The sequence below is a fragment of the Chaetodon auriga genome, chromosome 24 (assembly GCF_051107435.1).
Source record: "Chaetodon auriga isolate fChaAug3 chromosome 24, fChaAug3.hap1, whole genome shotgun sequence".
Lineage (NCBI taxonomy): Eukaryota > Metazoa > Chordata > Actinopteri > Chaetodontiformes > Chaetodontidae > Chaetodon > Chaetodon auriga.
In genome coordinates, this window is record NC_135097.1 from 12,364,150 (window position 1) to 12,383,996 (window position 19,847).

At 45.5% G+C, this 19,847-nt stretch overlaps 2 protein-coding genes across 2 annotated transcripts; one reads left to right on the forward strand and one right to left on the reverse strand.

The window, feature by feature from the left end:
- Nucleotides 1-938: 938 nt before the first annotated feature.
- Nucleotides 939-3,774, reverse strand: nagk (N-acetylglucosamine kinase). Its single transcript, XM_076724902.1, has 10 exons — nt 3,721-3,774; nt 3,279-3,363; nt 3,012-3,110; nt 2,778-2,919; nt 2,298-2,408; nt 2,111-2,223; nt 1,917-2,004; nt 1,733-1,830; nt 1,554-1,632; nt 939-1,419 (listed from the first exon to the last, which is right to left on the reverse strand). Exons 1-10 carry the CDS (start codon nt 3,747-3,749, stop codon nt 1,217-1,219), a joined length of 1,047 nt encoding a protein of 348 aa, XP_076581017.1. The 5' UTR covers nt 3,750-3,774; the 3' UTR covers nt 939-1,216.
- A 1,667-nt stretch (nt 3,775-5,441) lies between these two features.
- dok1b (docking protein 1b) lies at nt 5,442-17,015 on the forward strand. The gene is made up of 5 exons (XM_076724348.1): nt 5,442-5,785; nt 12,570-12,893; nt 13,636-13,735; nt 13,851-14,023; nt 14,710-17,015. The coding sequence occupies exons 1-5, from the start codon at nt 5,729-5,731 to the stop codon at nt 16,066-16,068; spliced, it is 2,013 nt and encodes a 670-aa protein (XP_076580463.1). The 5' UTR covers nt 5,442-5,728; the 3' UTR covers nt 16,069-17,015.
- The last annotated feature ends 2,832 nt before the right edge of the window (nt 17,016-19,847 follow it).

Below are 19,847 nucleotides of genomic sequence, written 5' to 3' on the forward strand. Positions count from 1 at the left end.
CTGTGGTGTATGACAGAGTGATGTTGCGTACTGTTTAGCACAATTACGCACGGCTGATCTGCAGGTTTAATTTTATCAAAGTGGCACCGGGACTGCTGCATAATAACCTCAGAAACCTCTGCTCTCATGTTCACATCACACTAGTTTCGAGTCAGTGTTCTGTTTTCTCCAGTAAACCAGCAGGCGCGTTGGAGACGGGCGCATTGAAAACAGCTCCATTAAAAACTGCAGCTCGGTTAAATTTCTCTCTCCACTCATGACTCCTTCAGATCTGTCCGTTCCTGACGGATCTCCCGCGGTGTCTCCATCCAAAACACCGGGTAACCAGGGCAACGACCGCGCGCGTAATCTTCTCGAGAGTCGCCTGGAGCTCCTCATAGTTAATCACGGTACATGGAGAAATGTGGCTGTGGAGAGCAGCCGGATGTGGTAGACATTCATTGGGTTAAATGGCGTAGTGGCGCTACCAGAAACAAGTGTTATTTTAAAAATCCTGATTTATTTTTGGATCATTAACGTTCCGAAGGTTAAGCAGACGAGTGTTCTGATGCCAAATTGCCAGTAATTATGACGATGACGGCATATCTGCAAAATGGCCTACATCACCTTCAGCAACATTCAACTTAAAAAGGCTCTCGGCAGATTATTCATATATGTTGAGGCAAGGCAGGCAACAAGAAGTTTCCTCTGAGGAAAAGTCTCTCAGTGAGATTCCCACACTGTCACTGAGTCGTGAGTGCTGTGCCATGATTGTCCTCCTCTATAATGTCTGATGTATTCTTTCTGATCCCATCCCATGTTTAGGTGCACCACAGATGGTCCAGGCGACCATGATTGCATTGTGAATAGAGATTGTTTTCTGGATGCATTAAGTAACATCTCAGTGCCTGTGGACCCGTGAGTGTTTCATATTAGTTATTGGATTCATACGCCGCAGACACTGTTGACAGTTTTTATTATAAAGTGTTCGAAAGGTGCAAAGATTTGCAGTGACAGTAAAATGAACATAACGTCATTGTCAGGACGGCCACTACGCAGCAGCAAAAACAAGATGTGGAATATTGTAAACCGCAAACCAACATGTTTTACCATTATTAAATCATCATTTTTATCATTACAGTAAACAATATCAGCAATGATGCTAATAATCACACACAGGCCGACACATGGTCCCTTTAGCTGCTGGTTAAGATGTACAGGATGTGCATCTCAACTCTCATTGGCTACTGTTGAAAGTGTGTCGGTAGAAGACTTTGGCGTTGGCTTTGTAATCCATAGCTATGGTGACACCGATGCTCTGAGCCCCCAGACTAGCGCCGCCGAGGGCTGAAGACTGCTTCAAAACCATGAGGCTGTATCCATGGAAACGACCCTTGAACTTGTCAGATGATGCCACTTTATCCAAGACCTCAGTGAACCCTGGTCAGAGACAGAGAGACGCAGAAACAAAGAGAGGAAGCCGAGATGAAGATGAACTGAACCGCTTCTCCTCATGTTCCTTTGGTGTCCAAATGATAACAGGACCTCATTTTCTCGAGCGGAGGGACACTGACCTGACCTCAGCAGCTCCCAGCTCTTCCACACCGAGCCCACGCACAGGACGGGCAGGCCGAGGTCGCCGCTCAATAGAGGCTGTCGCGACACACAGACGAGGAGATTACAAGAAATTCATGCGGTGAATGTTTATAACAAAAGAGTGAAAGCTCAGCAAACAGGAGTGTGCGTGGGTTACGTCTTGTGCTGCAGGTAAGACTGCTTCTACGTGCTTTGCCAGGACTCTTCCAGCCTGAGTGAACAGATGCTGGCACAGAGCATCCCCTGCCTCTGCACCTGAAACATATGCACACAAATGCTTTTCATTTCCACTGCGACCGTTTTCTTTAACAGAACCGAGCAGGAAGGGACGCATCGCCTACCTTCAGCCAGCTTCTTGCAGAGGCCAGCAAAGTAGGGCTTCTGGAAGTTCCTGTAGAGGTGCGGCAGCATGCCCATCAGATCTGACACCTGAGGCAAAATGTTTTCCTTAAATGCATGAGGTGCTTTTCTTCCAAGAACCTGGTTCATCTCTTAACACAACGAGCACATTTTCTCGCTGTTGCTACAGCCTGACCTGGTAGTATTCCTCCGTGGCTTTTTTGACATACGTAATGTCGTGAGGAGGAGCGACCAGGTTGTCTTTGGCGTCAAATACCATCTTCACCGCCAAATGAGCAATCCAGAATGCTGAGAGATGGAGAGATGTCTTAAGACTTTGATCCAGTCAGTAAAGGTGAAGAAACATGCATTGCCATGTTTACCTGATCCCTCATCGCCCATCATGTGACCCCAGCCTCCGCAGCCGATCTGTGAGCCATCAGGATTGACTAACTTGCAGTTAGAGCCGGTCCCTGATATCAACACTACACCTCCTACAGAGGAAACAGTGCGACTGATCTCATTAAGCCGTAAAGTTTAGAAAGATGCACTATAGGTTTTATGACTTTTACTGTATACAGCTACACCTAAGGGGGTAAAGTATGAAGCCTTCTGCTGCTAAAACATTTTTTGACCGTCACTTCGGCTGTATCTGTACATGTGAGAATCATCAAATGCTTTTGCTCAAATGCTGATATACATTTAAACCCTCTAATATGTATATAGTGCAAAATATCTCAGATTTTATTACATTTTATGCACATTCAGGTGGTAAAAATGGTCAAAAATAGGCTGAGATGAATATAAATGAAGTGTAAATGCAGTTAACTGTTGATGTATCAATACAAAAAAAGACTACTCACCACAGTCACTGGCGGTGGCCATGGCGCCGATGGCATCGGTGGTGATGATGTAGTGGCGGCTGAGAGTGGGGAACCGTTCCTTCATCTCCTCGATCAGCTTGTCGATGGCGTCCTTCTGCTCCCCTCCACTCAGAGACATGCCCTGCTTACACACAGGAGACCGGTGTGTAAAACGCTCGACTCTGCGCTTATTTCTACATCGGTTGCTTCCATTGGGAAGTCGGTTTGACTAACCAGTGAGCACAGTGGCGTGTTTGGATCCAGCCCGGCCTCCGTCTTGGCTCTCTGGACCATGTCGTTGATGCCTTCCACACATTTGTCCACACCGACTAACTACATGCACACACAAACAGTCGTCATGCTGTCAGCTTTTCTAGTTGATTGGCATTTCTTTGGATTGTTAAAGAAACAAAGATCTATCTAATAAGCGTGCAGTAAGTAAACATATAAGGCAAGTGCAAACACCCAAAGCCTCCTTAATAATCCATTTTTCCAGCTCACCCAGTGGTTGGTGGACGATCCTTCCGTCTCTGCCAGGATCTTTCCATCTGCTGCCACCAACACTGCCTTGGAGTGGGTCCCACCACTGGAGGAGCAGACAGACGAGCATACAGCACATGATCGAGCCAACGCCAAGAAAAACAGTCGCACACTCTTTGTTCTGAAGTTCAAAAAAGCTTCACATTTCACATGTACTTAGAAATTGCAGAGAAATGCAGATAATGTGATATACGAGACACACGAACAAAAGGTTTAAGTTCCCTTTTCAGTCACAAGACTAGCACGGTAAGGATGAAACTCTTTCAGCATAAGCTATAAGCCCGTTATTTCAAGGTGGCAACCGCAAAAACACGACTAAAAGCCTGCAGTACATAAAATCTTTAACTGATAATTAAAAATAAAATCGAACAAGACAAGCTTTGTTGTTTTCACTCATTCTCACCCCTCTACTCCGCCGAACACAGCGGCCATGTCTCTTCCAGTTGTGATCCCGTCGAAGCGCTAATATCGCGAGAGCGGCAGGGCAGAGCTCTAACCTGCAATGCTGACTAATTACCAGTAGGTGGCAGCTGCATTTAGGGAAAAATCGTCCTGAACCGACAGCTCACATCAAGCTGTGGCGATGATTTTTATGAGAAAAAAATACGGCCAAGATGTCGATCCCCTCTAAGTTGTAAGGCGCCCTATTCTCATACTCTAAAAAACATATTTAGTGTCAAGAATATTTGGTTATGGGCCGAAAATAGGGAGAACTTGAGTTACACTATGAGCCAGCAGGAGGCATCTGCAACACATTAATTTGGGGGCCAACTTCTCTTTGCCAACATATGCTGCTTAATAATGACTACCATTCTTTGGCTACGCGAAATGCCTCGAACGTCACTGTAGTTTAAGGAGGCCATATCTAAGGACTAATGGTGAGTTCACAGCGCCTGGCCTTACTTTATGATATTTGTTCGCCTAAGGAATAACAGCAGTTTTCTTTGAGATTTCTAGTCCTGATGTGCTGTTCTGCACTCCATTTGCCAAAAATAAACACCATCTGTCGTTACTTGCTGTTTATAGTAAATATTCTGCATGTAGTTTGTATTTGTGTTAGGAAGCGCGTGTCAGGGCTGAAACTAACAGAGAAGTTACACAAGCGCGAGAAGGTGGGAGGAGAGGAAGGAGACGCGCGGCGCGTTGCGCTCACCGCGCGCTGCTCACTCCTCCTGCAGGGAGAGCACCGCGTCAAGTACGGCAGTGTTACCACAATACCGGATATTACCTAATTCAGCTTTCAAAGTAAAATTACCCGAACAAAATACCAAGTTTTTCATAAACAATATATCGATCCTTAATTTCGGGATTTGTGTTTAATTTAATTTAATAAACGTTTCCCAGAGTATCTTGGCTCACTATTTAACTCCCAGTTGTAGGTTCAGTGTGAACTGCAGCCGAATATACTAATATACATGACAACCTCATTACATGCTCAAACACCCAGAAACCAACCACAGCTTTAGTATGAACTGGACCCTTGTTTTCCGTGCCTCCCTTAGTTTGTGCACCATGTCAGCATAATAAATAATAATTATTATTATGTTTGAACTACATTTTGACACAGGTCCCTTGAAAAGACAGGGCCTCAGTGTAAAGAAATAATGCAGGCCAGTGCTTTCGTGGCTCACTCTCCCTCACAAACTGCAATGAGTCAAATGACCTTATAACTCAAACTGTATCAAAACCATTTGACATATGCTGAGCCTGGGACATCTGGGTACCTCTACCTAAGGTCTGGTTTAGCCCGTTGGTAACTCAGCCCGGGCAATTGCCAGGTTGGATTTTAACTGGTGCATATTCCTAATAACATTTATATTACATTAATGTATCTATTTAGTTTAGTCAATTACTATTTAATATACATGATGCACCAATGGTGGGTAAAACAGGGAATAATGACACAACAGTCAGTTTTTACCTTGGGGCCCACATGAGGCTTAGTCTGGCCCTTTAGAAATACTTAAATAAATAAATAAATAAATAAATAAAGCAAGCAAGCAAGCAAGCAAGCAAGCCGTTATCATTTATTTTTTACTCTACTTTTATTCTGAAAGCGGTATTCGGAAACGTCATGTTATCTATTAAGTGAAGCTTTCCACTGGTCCAGCCCTGCAGGAGGAGTGAGAGGCGACAGAAAGGCGACCCGCCGACAACACTCGGACATTATTGAACTCAGTCGGGACCACCCAGCGACTATTTGGACCTCTGTATTTCCAACATGACACCTTGAACTGTGCGCGAGCGGGACGACACTGGCGTTTTAACGGCTGGAGAGCGGAAGTGGCAGAAGGGGGAAGTTGTTAGGGGGTATAGGACAAATAAACCCCTAAAAAGTGATTTTCCTGCGTCAAGTTCAAATCAATTTTCGTCTTTCTGGAGGAAGGGTGGCCCTGGAGTGTTTGGAGGGCATGGACACCCACATTAAGGAGGGACAACTTTATGTGCAGCATCAAAAGTTTGGAAAGGTAAGTCCAAGAAAAATAACGTTATTTTGCCGTACTACGGTTGTGGCGTTGATAGAAATGACCCAAATAACTAGCAAGCGACCCCATATTAAATCTTTTGAGGCTGTTATTAGCATACCACATCAAAATTATAAGAGACAGAAATGTAATATTATGTATGTAATACAACGAACCGGTAATCTATGAGGAGATGAAGCTCTTTAAGGTCGAAGACACACTGTAGAGATATTATAGCAAGTGTAATAAACCCACTTTAAGGTGGCTATGCCTGTCATAAACAGCCTATAAGTCCTCATAGAAAGGAAATCATAATGTTATCAGTTAAATTCTCTAAAGTGACATTATAGGACTGATAAAATAGCACTACATACGTATGAGAGTATGGAAGTTAGGTCTTCAACATGTTTTTAATTCACACACAAGTGACGTTAACTTTGTGCTATTCCCAGTTGTAAACCAGGAAGGAGCATTTTACGTCATGACAAAGAAATAGAGCACATGTTGGTGCAATTACAGAGCAGTCACAGCGCCCAGTGTCCTAAAAGACAACCCTGCTGAGGAGGCAGACAGTGGAAGTTAAGGAAGTTATCAGGTTTTTTTTTTTTTTGATGACATTAAACACATCACAAAAGGCGTCATAGAGCTGGAGAGGTGAAACATCAGAGGAACCTTTTTCACAGGCGACAGACATATTTCCACTTCGCCCCAGCTGCATGTGCAGATGTTCACACCATTGCAAGCGCAGTCAACAAGCCACCATCGCGCCTCCTCTGCCACAATGCAATCAGTCATGTCAGTTTGGAGCTCACAGAGCAGGTCTGGACACAGTTAAAAGTCAGCGATAACACCTGTGTGTGTGTGTGTGTGTGTGTGTGTCTGTGTATATGTGGGTGTGTCTGTGTGTTTGTTTCACTCCTTGGCCTCCGTGCAACCTCGCCTTCGGTCTTTGTGGATAAGAATCATTTACTCCTTTGGATCTGTAAGAGGGTCTTTGTCTCTCCGTCTCTCTCTGGTCATATGACATGGATCAACAAAAACGTTCGGGCCCTGTTTCCTGTCCCGAAATCACCACTCCACAATGGATATTCAGACTCCCAAAACGCAGGGTCAATGCCTCTCATAAACAGGAGAAAATACAATAGAGCACGAACAAACGAAATCTCCGCTTTTTCAGAAATAACATTATCTTTCGACGGGAGCAGAGGTTGACAAAAAAAGCATCAGAGCAGAGAAGAATAGCACAGGAAGTGTCGGCTGATGTGAAAGTGTGGAAACCGGGGTGAGGTTTGTTGGGTGAATTATGCAATCGCTAGAGCTGTCAGTGGACACACACACACGCTCGAACAGGCTTGTTCCCACGTGCAGGATCGGAAAATGTGACTTAAGAGTGCAGCGGCCACTTCTGACCCAGGTTTCTGACCGCTGGTTTATGATGTCTGAAGTCAGGGCCCTTCTGGAGTTTACACTGCAGGCTGTTAGGACGTGAACCGCCACGATGCATCTCAAACATTCAAACAGTTTAGTGTCCACTTGTACCTGACCTGCTGCTTCCTGAGTGAGTCCTCAAAGTTGGTTGCCTTGCCAGCATGAGAGCCCTCATGTTTGTTTAACAGTCCCAGATGAACCAGTTCACTCAGCTGTTGGGCTCTGCTCCATGTGCACACAATCATGCACTGGCTGCACCCCCACATTGGGAGTGGGCATTTGCAGCTATTCTTTATCTCGTATCAGTACAGACTGAATCTTTTACTCAAATTTAGAAGATGACACTTTGGTTGTCCATCGATTGAGAAAAACATAGTGTTGTGATGACAGTATTCTGGAGTGTGTTTGCCTTCGTTTGATGGTGCCTAGTAGCGTGTTGACAGGAAATGAGCAGACTACCTGCATGCCCCAAACTGATAGATTAATTGATAACGGCAACTGACAAGTGACACTAGTTGCAGCCTTAGTTTTAAGTCTGCATTACACTTTGTACACTAATGTAAACAAGTCATTCTTTAATTCAAACTTATGGCCATTTTGATGTCTTTGTCTGTAGTTCTCAAACTCTGAAAAGCCTCTTCACAGCCACAGAAGTCATTATGCAACTGTTTTCCAGCAGAACTCCTCTCACAAGAGAAACCTGAAAAATTAAAAGTATTTCAACACAGTGTCCCAGACCTCTGTCCAACACTGCGGCAGGGCGCTGAAAGAAAAACATATCTGCTGTTCCCTCTGAGGTTTGACTGCATGACAGAGGTATTCATAACATCCAGAGCGTGGCACATGCCTCCGTCTCAGCCCCTCGCGATCGCATCTGAACAATGCCGATGAGGAGAGCATGCCAAATATTCACGGTGACGTTGAGCTGCAGGCAGAGCTGCTGTTGAGACTTTTATGTGTACAGTAAATGTGGTAACAGTGTCAAGGCCCGGAGCTTGATGAAAGACTCTTAAATGTTCTGCTGTTGCAATTACACTTTTTGCAACTTGTAAAGCTGTCATCCCGTTTCGCTTTGAGGCTAAAACATGTGCAGCAGAGCGCTGTGATGGCGTGGATGATTTAGTGAGATAATATCTCTGTATGTGCATCAGCTTGTCTGCTGCACACACACACACACAGAGCTCCAAGATGCCTGGATGTGCAGTTTTGCTGCACCCTGGAGCTACAGAAAGCTTTCGGTTGATGTTGGTGTTGGCTGCAGCTTGCCATCTACCAGTCAAGCCTGCAGATGTGTGTATGGTAAATGAGGAGGAGCTCGTCGCCACTTGAAGAGACGAGGTGTGTCAGAAATAAAGTATTATAACTCACCCCGAGGCAGAATTTATACAAGAGGCTCATGTCTAAAGAAAGGAGTGCCTAAAGTATTAATGGTATTGTGGTTTGTCTTGTCTTCATTTGCTCGTCACAGGTTGTATCTCGGATGCCAAATCACGTTTTTGAGAGAGGAAACACCAGCTCATTGGTCCTATGAAGAGTTTGATGTAGGAGAGTGTGTAATTGTTCATATATACTCTGCCGTGGGCGTATTTTCAGGAAGAACGGCATAATTTTTGACGCTAAGGCGAAAGGAATGATTAAGCATGTGCAGAAGCAATGATCAGTCCTTACTCACAGTGATCGTGTAATTTAAGTCCAGTCACATCAACACTCATTCGTTTTCAAAAGCAGTATTCTTTCCATAGACAAATCTTGCTCGTTTCTTTGTCCCGTGCAAGCCAGCATGAAGTAATGAATCACTTTCTTCACAATAACTGCCATCCTCTCCTAATTACACCGACACACAGTGATTTGTTCAGACAAAACTGAACGTATAATTCCTGTGTCGTTGGTGATGTAATGCGATCGGTGGAGAGCAATCAGTCATGTGGTATGATGGATGGACAGTGCACTATTTGATGTCGTCACAGCTCTGTTTGTGTCAAATTAAATGATCTTTTTACTGCATGATATTCAGATTTCGTTCAGATTTTGTGCTCCGTTTTGGTCGATCGGCTTCAAGTCGTCAGAAGAGCAACCTCAGAGCTTGTCGGTGTGATATTTAACTCCACTCTGCTCCTTTGCTGCTGTCCTCTGTCGGAGTCCTGGTTATTTTGTAGGCACAGCAGAGGACTGAGGTTATGGCAGCAGAGCTGTGGTCAAAGCGGCGGTCAGCACACACTCTTCCTCTCCCTCATTCTCTCCTTCTCTTAAATACACATTACACACATACATGACACATAAACACACAGCTTTCCTCTATTTCTTTCTTCCTTACACACACGAGAACAGACACCCTCCCATGTGCAAACATATTTTTAGCCTTTAACACATACACACACAGATAACCACTCACACATCTCCTGCATGTGTCATTGAGGTCTGTCTGTGGCCAGTGGGAACATGGCTGAGCGGTCTAGTTGAATAGCATAACATGACCTAAAGAGAGGATCCTGAGTTTGAGCAGTGACAGTTGTGGATTCGGATCCATTCATCAGGCAGCACATCGGCCAGGAGCACTGTGCAAGAAAAGATGGACATCGTTTCTTACATTCATTGTGCGTTAAATGAGATTTCCAAGGAACAGCTGAGCTTTTTTAGCTTTGCAAAGTGCTGCCTTTGTTTAAAGTCTCGAGTTTTAAAAGCGACAGCTAACACATAAGCCAGCGTGATGCTAAAGGCTGTGAACACAAGCGCTTGTGTTATATTTAATGCTGCTGTGTTCTCATGAACAGGCAGGACAGCAGTGAGGAAGTTTCTCTGCCTCGCTTTTGTCATGATCCTTTTTGCATAATTTCCACTCAGTGTTTTACTGGCTGATAACGGTCCGTTGCCTTATTTGGAGCAGCTGTTCACACACACACACACACACACACACACACACACACACACACACACACACGCTTAAGGACCATAATGCAGTATGGGCTTATGTTTCACACCCTGTTCACATGCACTGCAGTCACATTTGTATGGACTGAACATTCAGAGCCTGCGTGTGTGTGTGTGCATGTGCATGCACTTGTGCACAGCAACAGATGGTCCAGAATGCACCAAGGGACTCATAAAAACAATACAAACAGATGTACATACACACATGTACTTGCACACGTACAATCAAACACACCTGGATGCCGAAGAAGGAAGCAAAGAGAATCCTGGGTAATAACAATCCCACACGTTTCCTGTCCTCTCTGGCAGTTGCATGGGTGAACGTGTTGGATGCATGCACATGTGTTGACTTCTGAAACCTGGTGTGTGTGTGCATGTTAGAAACCGATGATGCTGGCTTTTGTGTGTGTGCACCTCTGTTCTTGTAATTTCAGCTCTTGGGATAATTAGTTTGTTTAAATGTTGCAGCTGAGTCACTTAAACTGCACTGAGGGTTTGATATTTGATTGTGCAGCATGTATGTCCTGTGGCTGCACTTATATCGGGCCCATCATGCAAATACTATAATTACACTGTTTGAGTGACTCACATGTCTCTTATTTTCATACTGTGGATGATAGTGCTGTGAATTTTGAGGTAAAAGTATTTCCACTGAACTCTCCGTTCTGCTTGGACTTCACTACATTCATTCGTCAGTGACAGCTTCTCTGTGGATTAAGATGTTGCACACAAAACATCTGATGAGTTTGTAAAATGTGATGCATAGTTTTAGATTAAACTACCCAGGAGCACATCAGCAAAATGCTGCATCAGGAACAATAACAGTGTATCACTCAGAGGCTGTTTTTCTGCATATATTACTTTGTATACTGATACTATTACTGTTGATAGTATTTTTCTGTCATATTAATGCTACTTCACCAGCATTTAAACATTGCATACATTGCATTGTAGGCCTTACTCACATCAGACATTTTGGCATGTGACTTTAACAGGTCGCTGCCTCAGGTTCAGGTTTCTGGTATTGGCCATGCTGGGTCAATGTCCTGCCTTACTGGGACACTTGAAGACAACACAGAGCTACAAAGACATGTCAAAACATCTGCTGTGAATAATATATATTGTTCTACTGTAAATATCCTCACTCACAACCCTTAGATAAAACAAATTTGACCATTGTAAGAAGAGTATCTCACAGGCGAGGGAGCATCTGAGGACCTGTAGTTGTAGTATTAGCATCTGATTCTCGTCTGTTAGCCGGATTTTCCCTGCCGGTCGAAGGATTTTCAAACTGCTGACCTTCCTGTCATAAGCTCAGCTCTCTGTCAGGCAGCTTCCGCCCCACTGAGTGAGAGAATGTAGGGGAAAACACAAACACACTGCCGCTGATATGAGGCATAGAGTGATGTGGAGTAGACACATGTCCAGAGGGTAGAAAGAGATGATAGGGACTTCCCAAACCAGTGTTGAGTCTTGTTGTCTCATACGGTTTTTATCATAATCACTAATACACTCGTTTCTGCGCTGACTGCACACTATCATGCATGTAGCGTGTCACCATGTCCATTGTCAGCAGTGAACATCTGGAGTCTTACACACACTGCTCTGTGTCTTAGTGTTCAGGGTTGCGTGTGGTGTTGTTTGCTCATGTCCCCTTTTTGTCCTTGTGGAGGAAGAGATCATTGTTAGCTGCTGCTTCCTCACAGCTGACCTCACCGAGGGATGATGCACCTGCCGCCTAGTTAGGAGCAGGTTGTATTTTTAACCTGCTGTTTCACAAAGCTCTAAAAAAAAATGTTTTTTTATTATTGGTGATCTCGCAGAATGATGTATATTTAATTTGGATTTATGCTTTAAAATACCAAAGAAGCCATCCTTGTAGCTGCCTGTGGTTAGATGTGTTTTTGGGTGCACATCTCGTCCTTGTTTGACTGAGTTTTTTCGTTGTCAGACTAAACATTCACTCATTTGGATCAAACTGTGAAAACCGTCTCTGTACCTGCTTTGATTTGGGGGGGGGGGGGAGGGGGTAATTCTTTTCTCCAAAAGCCGTGCTGACTCATGCCATAACTGTGGTCTGCTGCTGCTGATTGATAGTTGAGGAAACAATGGTGTGCGCAACAGGTCTGAGTCAAACTGCATTAGATTTATCACCACACGCCTCCTACGTTCAGCCTCAGTCAGCGGACTAGAGTAGAAGTAAAAGAAAACCCGGAAATATCATTTTGACTCACATCTTCTGTGGACTTCAAATGTTAACATTCTCCACTTCTCCCTTCATCATTTTTTGATCATTTGTGGCAAACTCATCATTTTGCGTTTCCCCATCGCCGTCTGTACAAACCACATGCAAATTGTTCTTCCCTCAGCAGACAGATGTGAACAGGACAGATGTGTTTTTGACTGTTATTCCTCCTTTCTCTCTCATCAGAAATGGAAGAAGAACTGGTTCGTCCTCTACCCCGCCAGCCAAAACGGCATCGCCCGCCTCGAGTTCTACGACTCACCCTCGGGCGGAGGGGGTGGCGCCGGCGGAGGCTCGGGAAGCGGGTCCAATGAGAAAACCAGGAAGCTCGACAAGAAGATCATCCGCTTGTCCGAGTGCATTTCCATCCTGCCGGCGCTGACGGAGAGCTGTCCCAAAGAAAACATGGCCGCCTTCTGCGTGGAGACCAACGACAAGACGCATGTGTTTGCTGCAGAGAAGAACGCCGCCAAGGACTGGATGGATACCATGTGTGACATCGCATTTCAGGTACATTTGCACTTTTATCCTTCTCTTGTGTGTGTCTAGGGTGACTGTTGCCCACAGTGTGATCTTTAGGAAATAGTGTTCTAGCGACTAAGACGTGGGTGAAGTGTTAGTTTTTAAGCTTCCTTTATGTGTGTATTTTGAGCTCATCTGTCTTTTGTTCTATCTAATGTGTTTTCCTCTCACTGTCCAACTTACAAAAATATTCAAAAAATCTCCTTCGTTTGGTGGAAAAAGCTGAAGAACTGCTGCTTTGAATTTAGCTCTCAACTGGGATGAGTCTTCTTTTTGTGTGTGTGTGTGTGTGTGTGTGTGTGTGTGTGTGTGTGTGTGTGTGTTCATGGGTTTTCCAAAATTTCCCACATGCCCCTGGAGTGTCTATAGAGGCCACAGCTTTTTTTTGTGTGCACTCACACACACACACACACACACACACACACAAACATGAAGATTGCACATATTTGCAGAGAGGAAGCCAGAGGGAGTTTCCAGGAGGAAGACTTCATCCGGATCATTCTCTGTTGCACACTCAGCCTCACTTATTCTTTATTCTTTTTCTCGTTCCCGGCTCTCACTGCTCACTCTAACTCTAGTAGTTACAGTCGTTTCCACTGCTTTCATTCATTCACAGTTCATTCATACACAACACATAAGGCAACTAGAATTACTGTATGCCTCCGACCAGTGGAGGTATACAGAGGTCTTTCTTAGCTGGTTGACGGTTCGTGTCTTTTTGTGTAAACAGGGAGGAAGTGGCTGCAGCAACAGCACTGCTGCAGACCCTAACGGAGGGCCGCAAGACCTGCAGATGTCTGAAAACCTCATCTACTACTCCAGAGAGGAGGGTGAGGACGCGAAACTCTCCATCTCAAGAAAATGTTGCAGCGTAGATCATCTGGTATTAACAGAAGTGAAGCTAACCTCAGCAAAAACACATCTCTTGTCTTCTTCTTCTTGCAGTGAACGAGTTTTGGGTGAGCGTTCAGCGCACAGAGGCGTCGGAGCGCTGCGGGCTAACGGGGAGCTACTGGCTGAAAGCGGAAAACGACGTCTTAATCTTGAAGGAGCCAAAGAGCAAGAGGAATGTCCTGGTGTGGCCCTACAAGCTTCTGAGAAGATACGGGCGAGACCGGGTGGGTGCTTAGGAGAGAAGCGCAACAAAAATGATGGAGGTGTGACGCACCTGACGAGTACATGCAGAGGAAGTTTAGTGTGTTAAATTCGAGCCCTTGCCGCGATGATTGGTCGTAGTTGGGACGTGCAAATGATAATTTTAGCAGCAGTGCGTGTGCATGTGGTCAGAGCCCCGCAGTCGCAGAGGAAATTCAGTTTTAGACTATGAGGTTGTTTTTGTGTAACTCTAATGCTTTAAAGCTCGAGCCTCGGATTTAAAAAGGGCTTTGACCTTTAAAGGGTCTGTCTGGTTTGTCTACACAAGATTATTTTTGTATGTGTGATAAAAAGGAAGTAATTCATCTGTGTGTGTATGTCTTTGTAGAGAGGAAAAGAAAGCAGAGCAAGAAAGCATGCATGTATGAAATAGGAGTTAGCAGTAAAGAAAGCAGTGAAGTAATAAAATAGACATGCTGAAAACTGAAAAATAAAATTCAGTGGAAAAAGGAAGTAAGCATTCTTTTACTGCCAAGAAAATGAGAGATGACTGGAAAAGAGTTTAGGGACTTCTGTGACTAGCTTCCGTTACTTCAGTCCCGGTCTGGCATTTATTCGGACGCCTCAGTATATATTTATTTAGTCACACGCACTTAACTTCCACTTTCATGCCTAAATACATTTAAAGTGTTTCCTTTTCTTTCTGCAGGTGATGTTTTCGTTTGAGGCCGGCCGGCGCTGCGACTCGGGTCCTGGTAACTTCACCTTCGAGACTAAGCAAGGCAATGAGATCTTCCTCCTGGTGGATCAGGCCATCCAGTCGCAGAAGCTACAAGCTGAGGAGCGCCACCTCAGCTGCCCCATCAACTTTGATGCAGACTGCCCTGCGTCGCTGCAGCACATACGCAACGCCGCTCCGGGAAGCGGAGACAGCAGCAGCTGCAGCAGTCGGGAGGCAGATGGCGATTCTGGCGGCAGCAAGCCGGGCTCTGCTGATGGCGTACTTGGGAAGAGAGAGGGCACAGATGGAGGAGGAGCAAGGGGACAAGGAGCAACGGGAGGACACAAAGGGAGGAGTTTACCAGAACCACCAGCCATGTTGGGGGTTTTGGGAGGAACGAAAGGTCTTTCCTCCGCCGATGAACATGCAGGTCTTTATTCAGAGCCAGCAGATTCAGTCCGTCTACCTCTGGCTGCCTCTGACTGCCTTTACTCTGACCCAGTGGACAGCATCAAGGGTCAAAGCCAAAGCAGCAGCCCATCCACCCCTCCAGTGCCCACCCCACGCCTCCGACCAGTAGGAGACGAGGCTTCGGGAGGTGGCGTCCAAGGGGATCATCACCATATTGGCAGCAACCACAGGAAGCCGCCGGACCTGTACTCACACGTGTACGACCGGATCAACCTGGAGCTGAACCTGAAAACGAGCGCCCTGAGTCTGAACGGGGCTACAGGGGGAGGAAGAGGGGGAGGAAGAGGGGTGAACAGTAACAGGCGACCCCCAGGAGGTCAAGCAGAAGGGGCTCCAGAGGCTTGTCCTTCGGAGCACATATACGATGAGCCAGAGGGTTGCGCCAAAGGAGGCGCGAGCACGTCGGCCAGTTTGGGGATGAGTATTTACGACGAGGCTCGTTTGGAGCCCCACAACCAGTGGAGACAGGAAGAGGTAGCGGCCCCATCAGGATCGGAGGGAAATTATAGCACCCCCTCCCACGGAAAGCTGTCAGAGTCCCACAGACACTCTCCTCCACAGCTGGGCCCAAGCCGTGGCACAACCCAACCACCGGCTCTAAGGTGGCCCAAACCCGTCACCGCCCCCAAGCCGGCCAGGAGCGCTTTTGCTCGCAAGGAGCCGGTCCCACTGCCTCCTGGGAAACATGGAAACCCCGGGAGTAATGTGAACAATAACAACAATATTTGGGGAGGAGGGGGAGGAGGAGGGGGCCGGGAGCTGTACAGCAAAGTGTCAAAACAGAAACCTCCATCTGCTAATTCGTGGTACAGCCAGCACCAGCAGGCGCCGCTGAGATCACCTGATATCATATATGACAACCTGGGAGATATTTGACATGTTGCTTTTTTTCTGCAGCTAAAGCAGGAAAAATGAGGCTGAAAATCGGACTTTCGTTCGATGCTTTTATTCCCGCAGTTCTTCTAAGGACCAAGCACATTTCTTCTATCTGGGGTCTGGAATAATTATTTGAGACTGTCGATTCTTTCGGAGTGGATTAGCTCACTACAATGAGAAAACCACATTACGGCTTCATTTTGAAATAGGGAAAGCAACTATTGAAGGGCCACCCTGTGTGTGTGTGTGTGTGTGTTTAAAACAGAGAGAGTGTGTGTGTGTTTGCATGGTCAGACCCATAATTGCAGCACCAATCCACAGTGTGGTTGGAACCAGCCACTATACTTGAACACACACACACACACACACAAACCGTCAGGATTTGCCAAAAGGAGCTCGGCCTACAGGCTTCACTTTAACAAGCTGAGCGAGCGGATTGGCTCTTCTTTTCTAAAATGTCTGCCGTGCTTATGAAGTGACTGGGAAACATGTTTTTTTGCACTGCTGCTTTTGTGTTTCTCTGCAGTATCAAACAATGTGACAGCGAGGAGTTGCCGTTTGGCAGGTCTGGAGTATCTGCGAGGCTGGGACTTCACCAACAGGAGCGGATCTTTTTCTGCTTGTGTTGTCCGGGCTGATGTGTCATCCTAAATCCCAATGAAAAAGGGGAATGTGCATTTGCAGCGCACAAAAGTAACTGATTGAAAAACATTGATGCTACTGTTCGGGAGGAAGTGTGAAAAATGGGACTGTAAGACCCCATCTGGGTCTTGGAAACATGGTCGTCATGAGGTGACTTCCTGCACAAGATAATATTATTTGAATCCTTTGTGTGTCTACGGACAGACAAGCCGTATGAAATTAATCAATTCCCTGCAATGTGTCAGTGTGTGTATGTGTGTAAGAAACAGCTGTGCTGTCTGTAAATATAACTACTAATAAAAATGGCTCCGAAAACTTAAAATATCTCTCCATCTGTGACCAAGAGAACTCCTCTAATTGCTACATCACGACTTTCCCTCAGTACGTTTGTTCCATCAGGAGCCAATTAGACACAGTTTGTAGCGTTTCAAAGACTTTCTGTTCTGGACCAAACGAGACAGTAAAACAGTCTGACCTCATCCTCCACCTCCCTCCACCTCCCTCCCTCTGCCACGCTCTGTTTTTGTTGTTTCAGTCGGTCTCCAACCACTTAATCACACCGTTCAAGTTGAGCCGAAAAAAAAAAAAAACCCCCAAAACAAAGACTTTCTTTCTTGTCTTTCTTCCTTCCTTTCTCCCTCTCTGCATTAATACTGTTGTTTGGTTGCCGCGGTGACCGCTAATGGCGGCTGGTTTGTGTCGGACACGCTGTGCATTTTAACTGCCGAGAGATACCGTGAGAGGAGGGAAGGAACACGATGGAAAAGAGGGGAAAAATGGAGGGGGGGGGGGGGGGGGGCTAATTGACCTGCTGAAGAAGGCTGCAGAGAGTGGGTGTTTATCCCGAGCTGAGGATGACGAAAGCATGAGAAGAAACGGACTGAAAGACGGAGAAAAGACATGAAAAAGATGCTGACATGATGAATGCTGGCTGGATGAACGTGTCTGTGTCTGGTTGGCTTGCATAACAGGTACAAACTGTTCCCGTCACTCCTGTGCTGCTTTTTATCCCTGTCATCCCTCTTTATCCCTTTTTTCCCCCCCTTCCCTTTATTTCCCCACCTGCTGCTGGAGTATTTTCTGGACAGGAAAGTCCTCCAGCAGTAACTGGATTACATTTAGAGGTAAATTTCCGAACTCTGTTCCCCACCTCCCCAGTTCTTTCAGACAGAGTGGGGGAAGAAAAACAGAAAGAGAAGAGAGAGCGGCAACAACCTTCTGTCTTTCTCATTAAACTTTGGGTGAACTCATTGGAAAAAGAAGCATGGCACACGCACACACACACACACACTCTGCACAGGGTACTGTTTCCTTGCTGTCAACATTTGCTTCTTTAATATGTATCAACACTTCCTCTTTGGAATATAAAAAACAAGCTGTTTACAAATTTACAGTCAGTGTGCCAGTGTGTGTGTGTGTGTGTGTGTGTGTGTGTGTGTGTGTGTGTGTGTGTGTGTGTAGATCCTCAAATTCCTTGCAGAGAGTTACATGAGAATATGCACACCAATCAATATCACATCTGTATATTAAATATGTGATGTTGATTAATGAGGTTTACTGGTGTTTCACCTGTGGACTGAGCCAGGCCAGTAGTTTCCAGTCTTTATGCTAAGCTAACCTTCTGCGGGATGCAGCTACATATTTCTTGGTCTGAATCAGATGCAACAGAGGACATTACACAAATGTTTTCACAGGCTTGGCGCAACTCCTTTTGGCTGACAACATGACTCTTATTTGTGAAACTGCAGTTGTAGGTATGGTGGGCTGACGGACCACAACACTGACAGAATTTGACAGAATACTGGTTAACACACAGTTACCAGTACAGTAGTAGTATCAGTCATCAGCAGAGCATAATGACTGAGATGAACTTTGTGAATTTGTTCAGCCTTCCAAACTCGTAGTGGTTCAGGTCTTGTTCCTGTGTTACAATCACCTCCTCTCCTTCCTTCTTCACATTTCTCTCCTCATCTGCTTTGACCTTTCACACATCTGCAGAAAAGCTCAAATGACTGCCTGAGTGCCCGTGAATGTGTGTGTGTGTGTGTGTGTGTGTGACAGCCACAGGCGAGCGTGTGTCAGAAATCTACTGACAGGCCTGCTGCTGTCAGGTTTGTTCAGTTTACAGCGTATCGGGCGGGACTATGCGTCTGCATGTATTCCTCCACTGCTGCCATGTCACTTTGTGTGCATTCCTGTGTGATTATGTGTGTGTGCTCAAGGTTGGTAGCCTCATACTGAAAGCATAAAAGAGACCTTGCTTCATAGTTTCAGATCAATTTCTGTGTGTTTTCTCAGTTTTTGGAGAAATGTCAAGTCAGCAGGAAGCCCTTTAATGTTTTGCTGCAGGACGCATGATGGAAAAAAGAACAAAAACAATGAACTTAAAAAATATATTGCTAAATGTTGAAACGGTTGACTTTAATATGATGACGCAGCTGACCTTCTTGTGTAGGCGTATTTGTGCTGTGTCTCGAGCCACATGATGCTATCTTTGGTCAGAGCAGCTTTATCTGCAGGCTTGAGGTCTCTACATTTCTGCACACCGATGTCTCTCTCTCTCTCTCTCTCACACACACACACGCACACACACACACACACAATCTTCAGCTGTTATCATGTCAGCCTTCTTGCCCTCTTCTCTGTCTGTCCTCAACATTGTCTTACTGTCTTGTTCATGTCAAGGTCTCTCGCTCTCGCTTGCTATTTTTTAAAGGTCATGTCAGACTTACGGAAAGAGAACAAGGTCAGTCCTGCAACAAGAGGCACTGAAACTAGGCTTCACACTGAAATGTGCTTTTGGTGGAGGCTGGAATGTGGTAACATGCTGGGAAACAAATACAAATTTTTGCACACAAAGATGAGGAGAGGCACAATTAGATGTGAATTTTCTGTGGGCTGAGCGAATTGACGCAGACAGGATGTTAGGGTTAGCATTCATTTGAAACGTTTCAGGCCACGTGGCTAATGTACGTCCAATATTCACCATGTTTTTTGCTCTATTGTGGTGTACACATCTGGTTCTTCAGCTGCTAATGCTCTATTCTATACGCAGGCGAGCTGCATTCGGTGCAGGAAGTGCACAGTGTGTTTATCAGAGAGCAGTGAGCGTGAGCCAAAACAGTATGGCTGAGAGC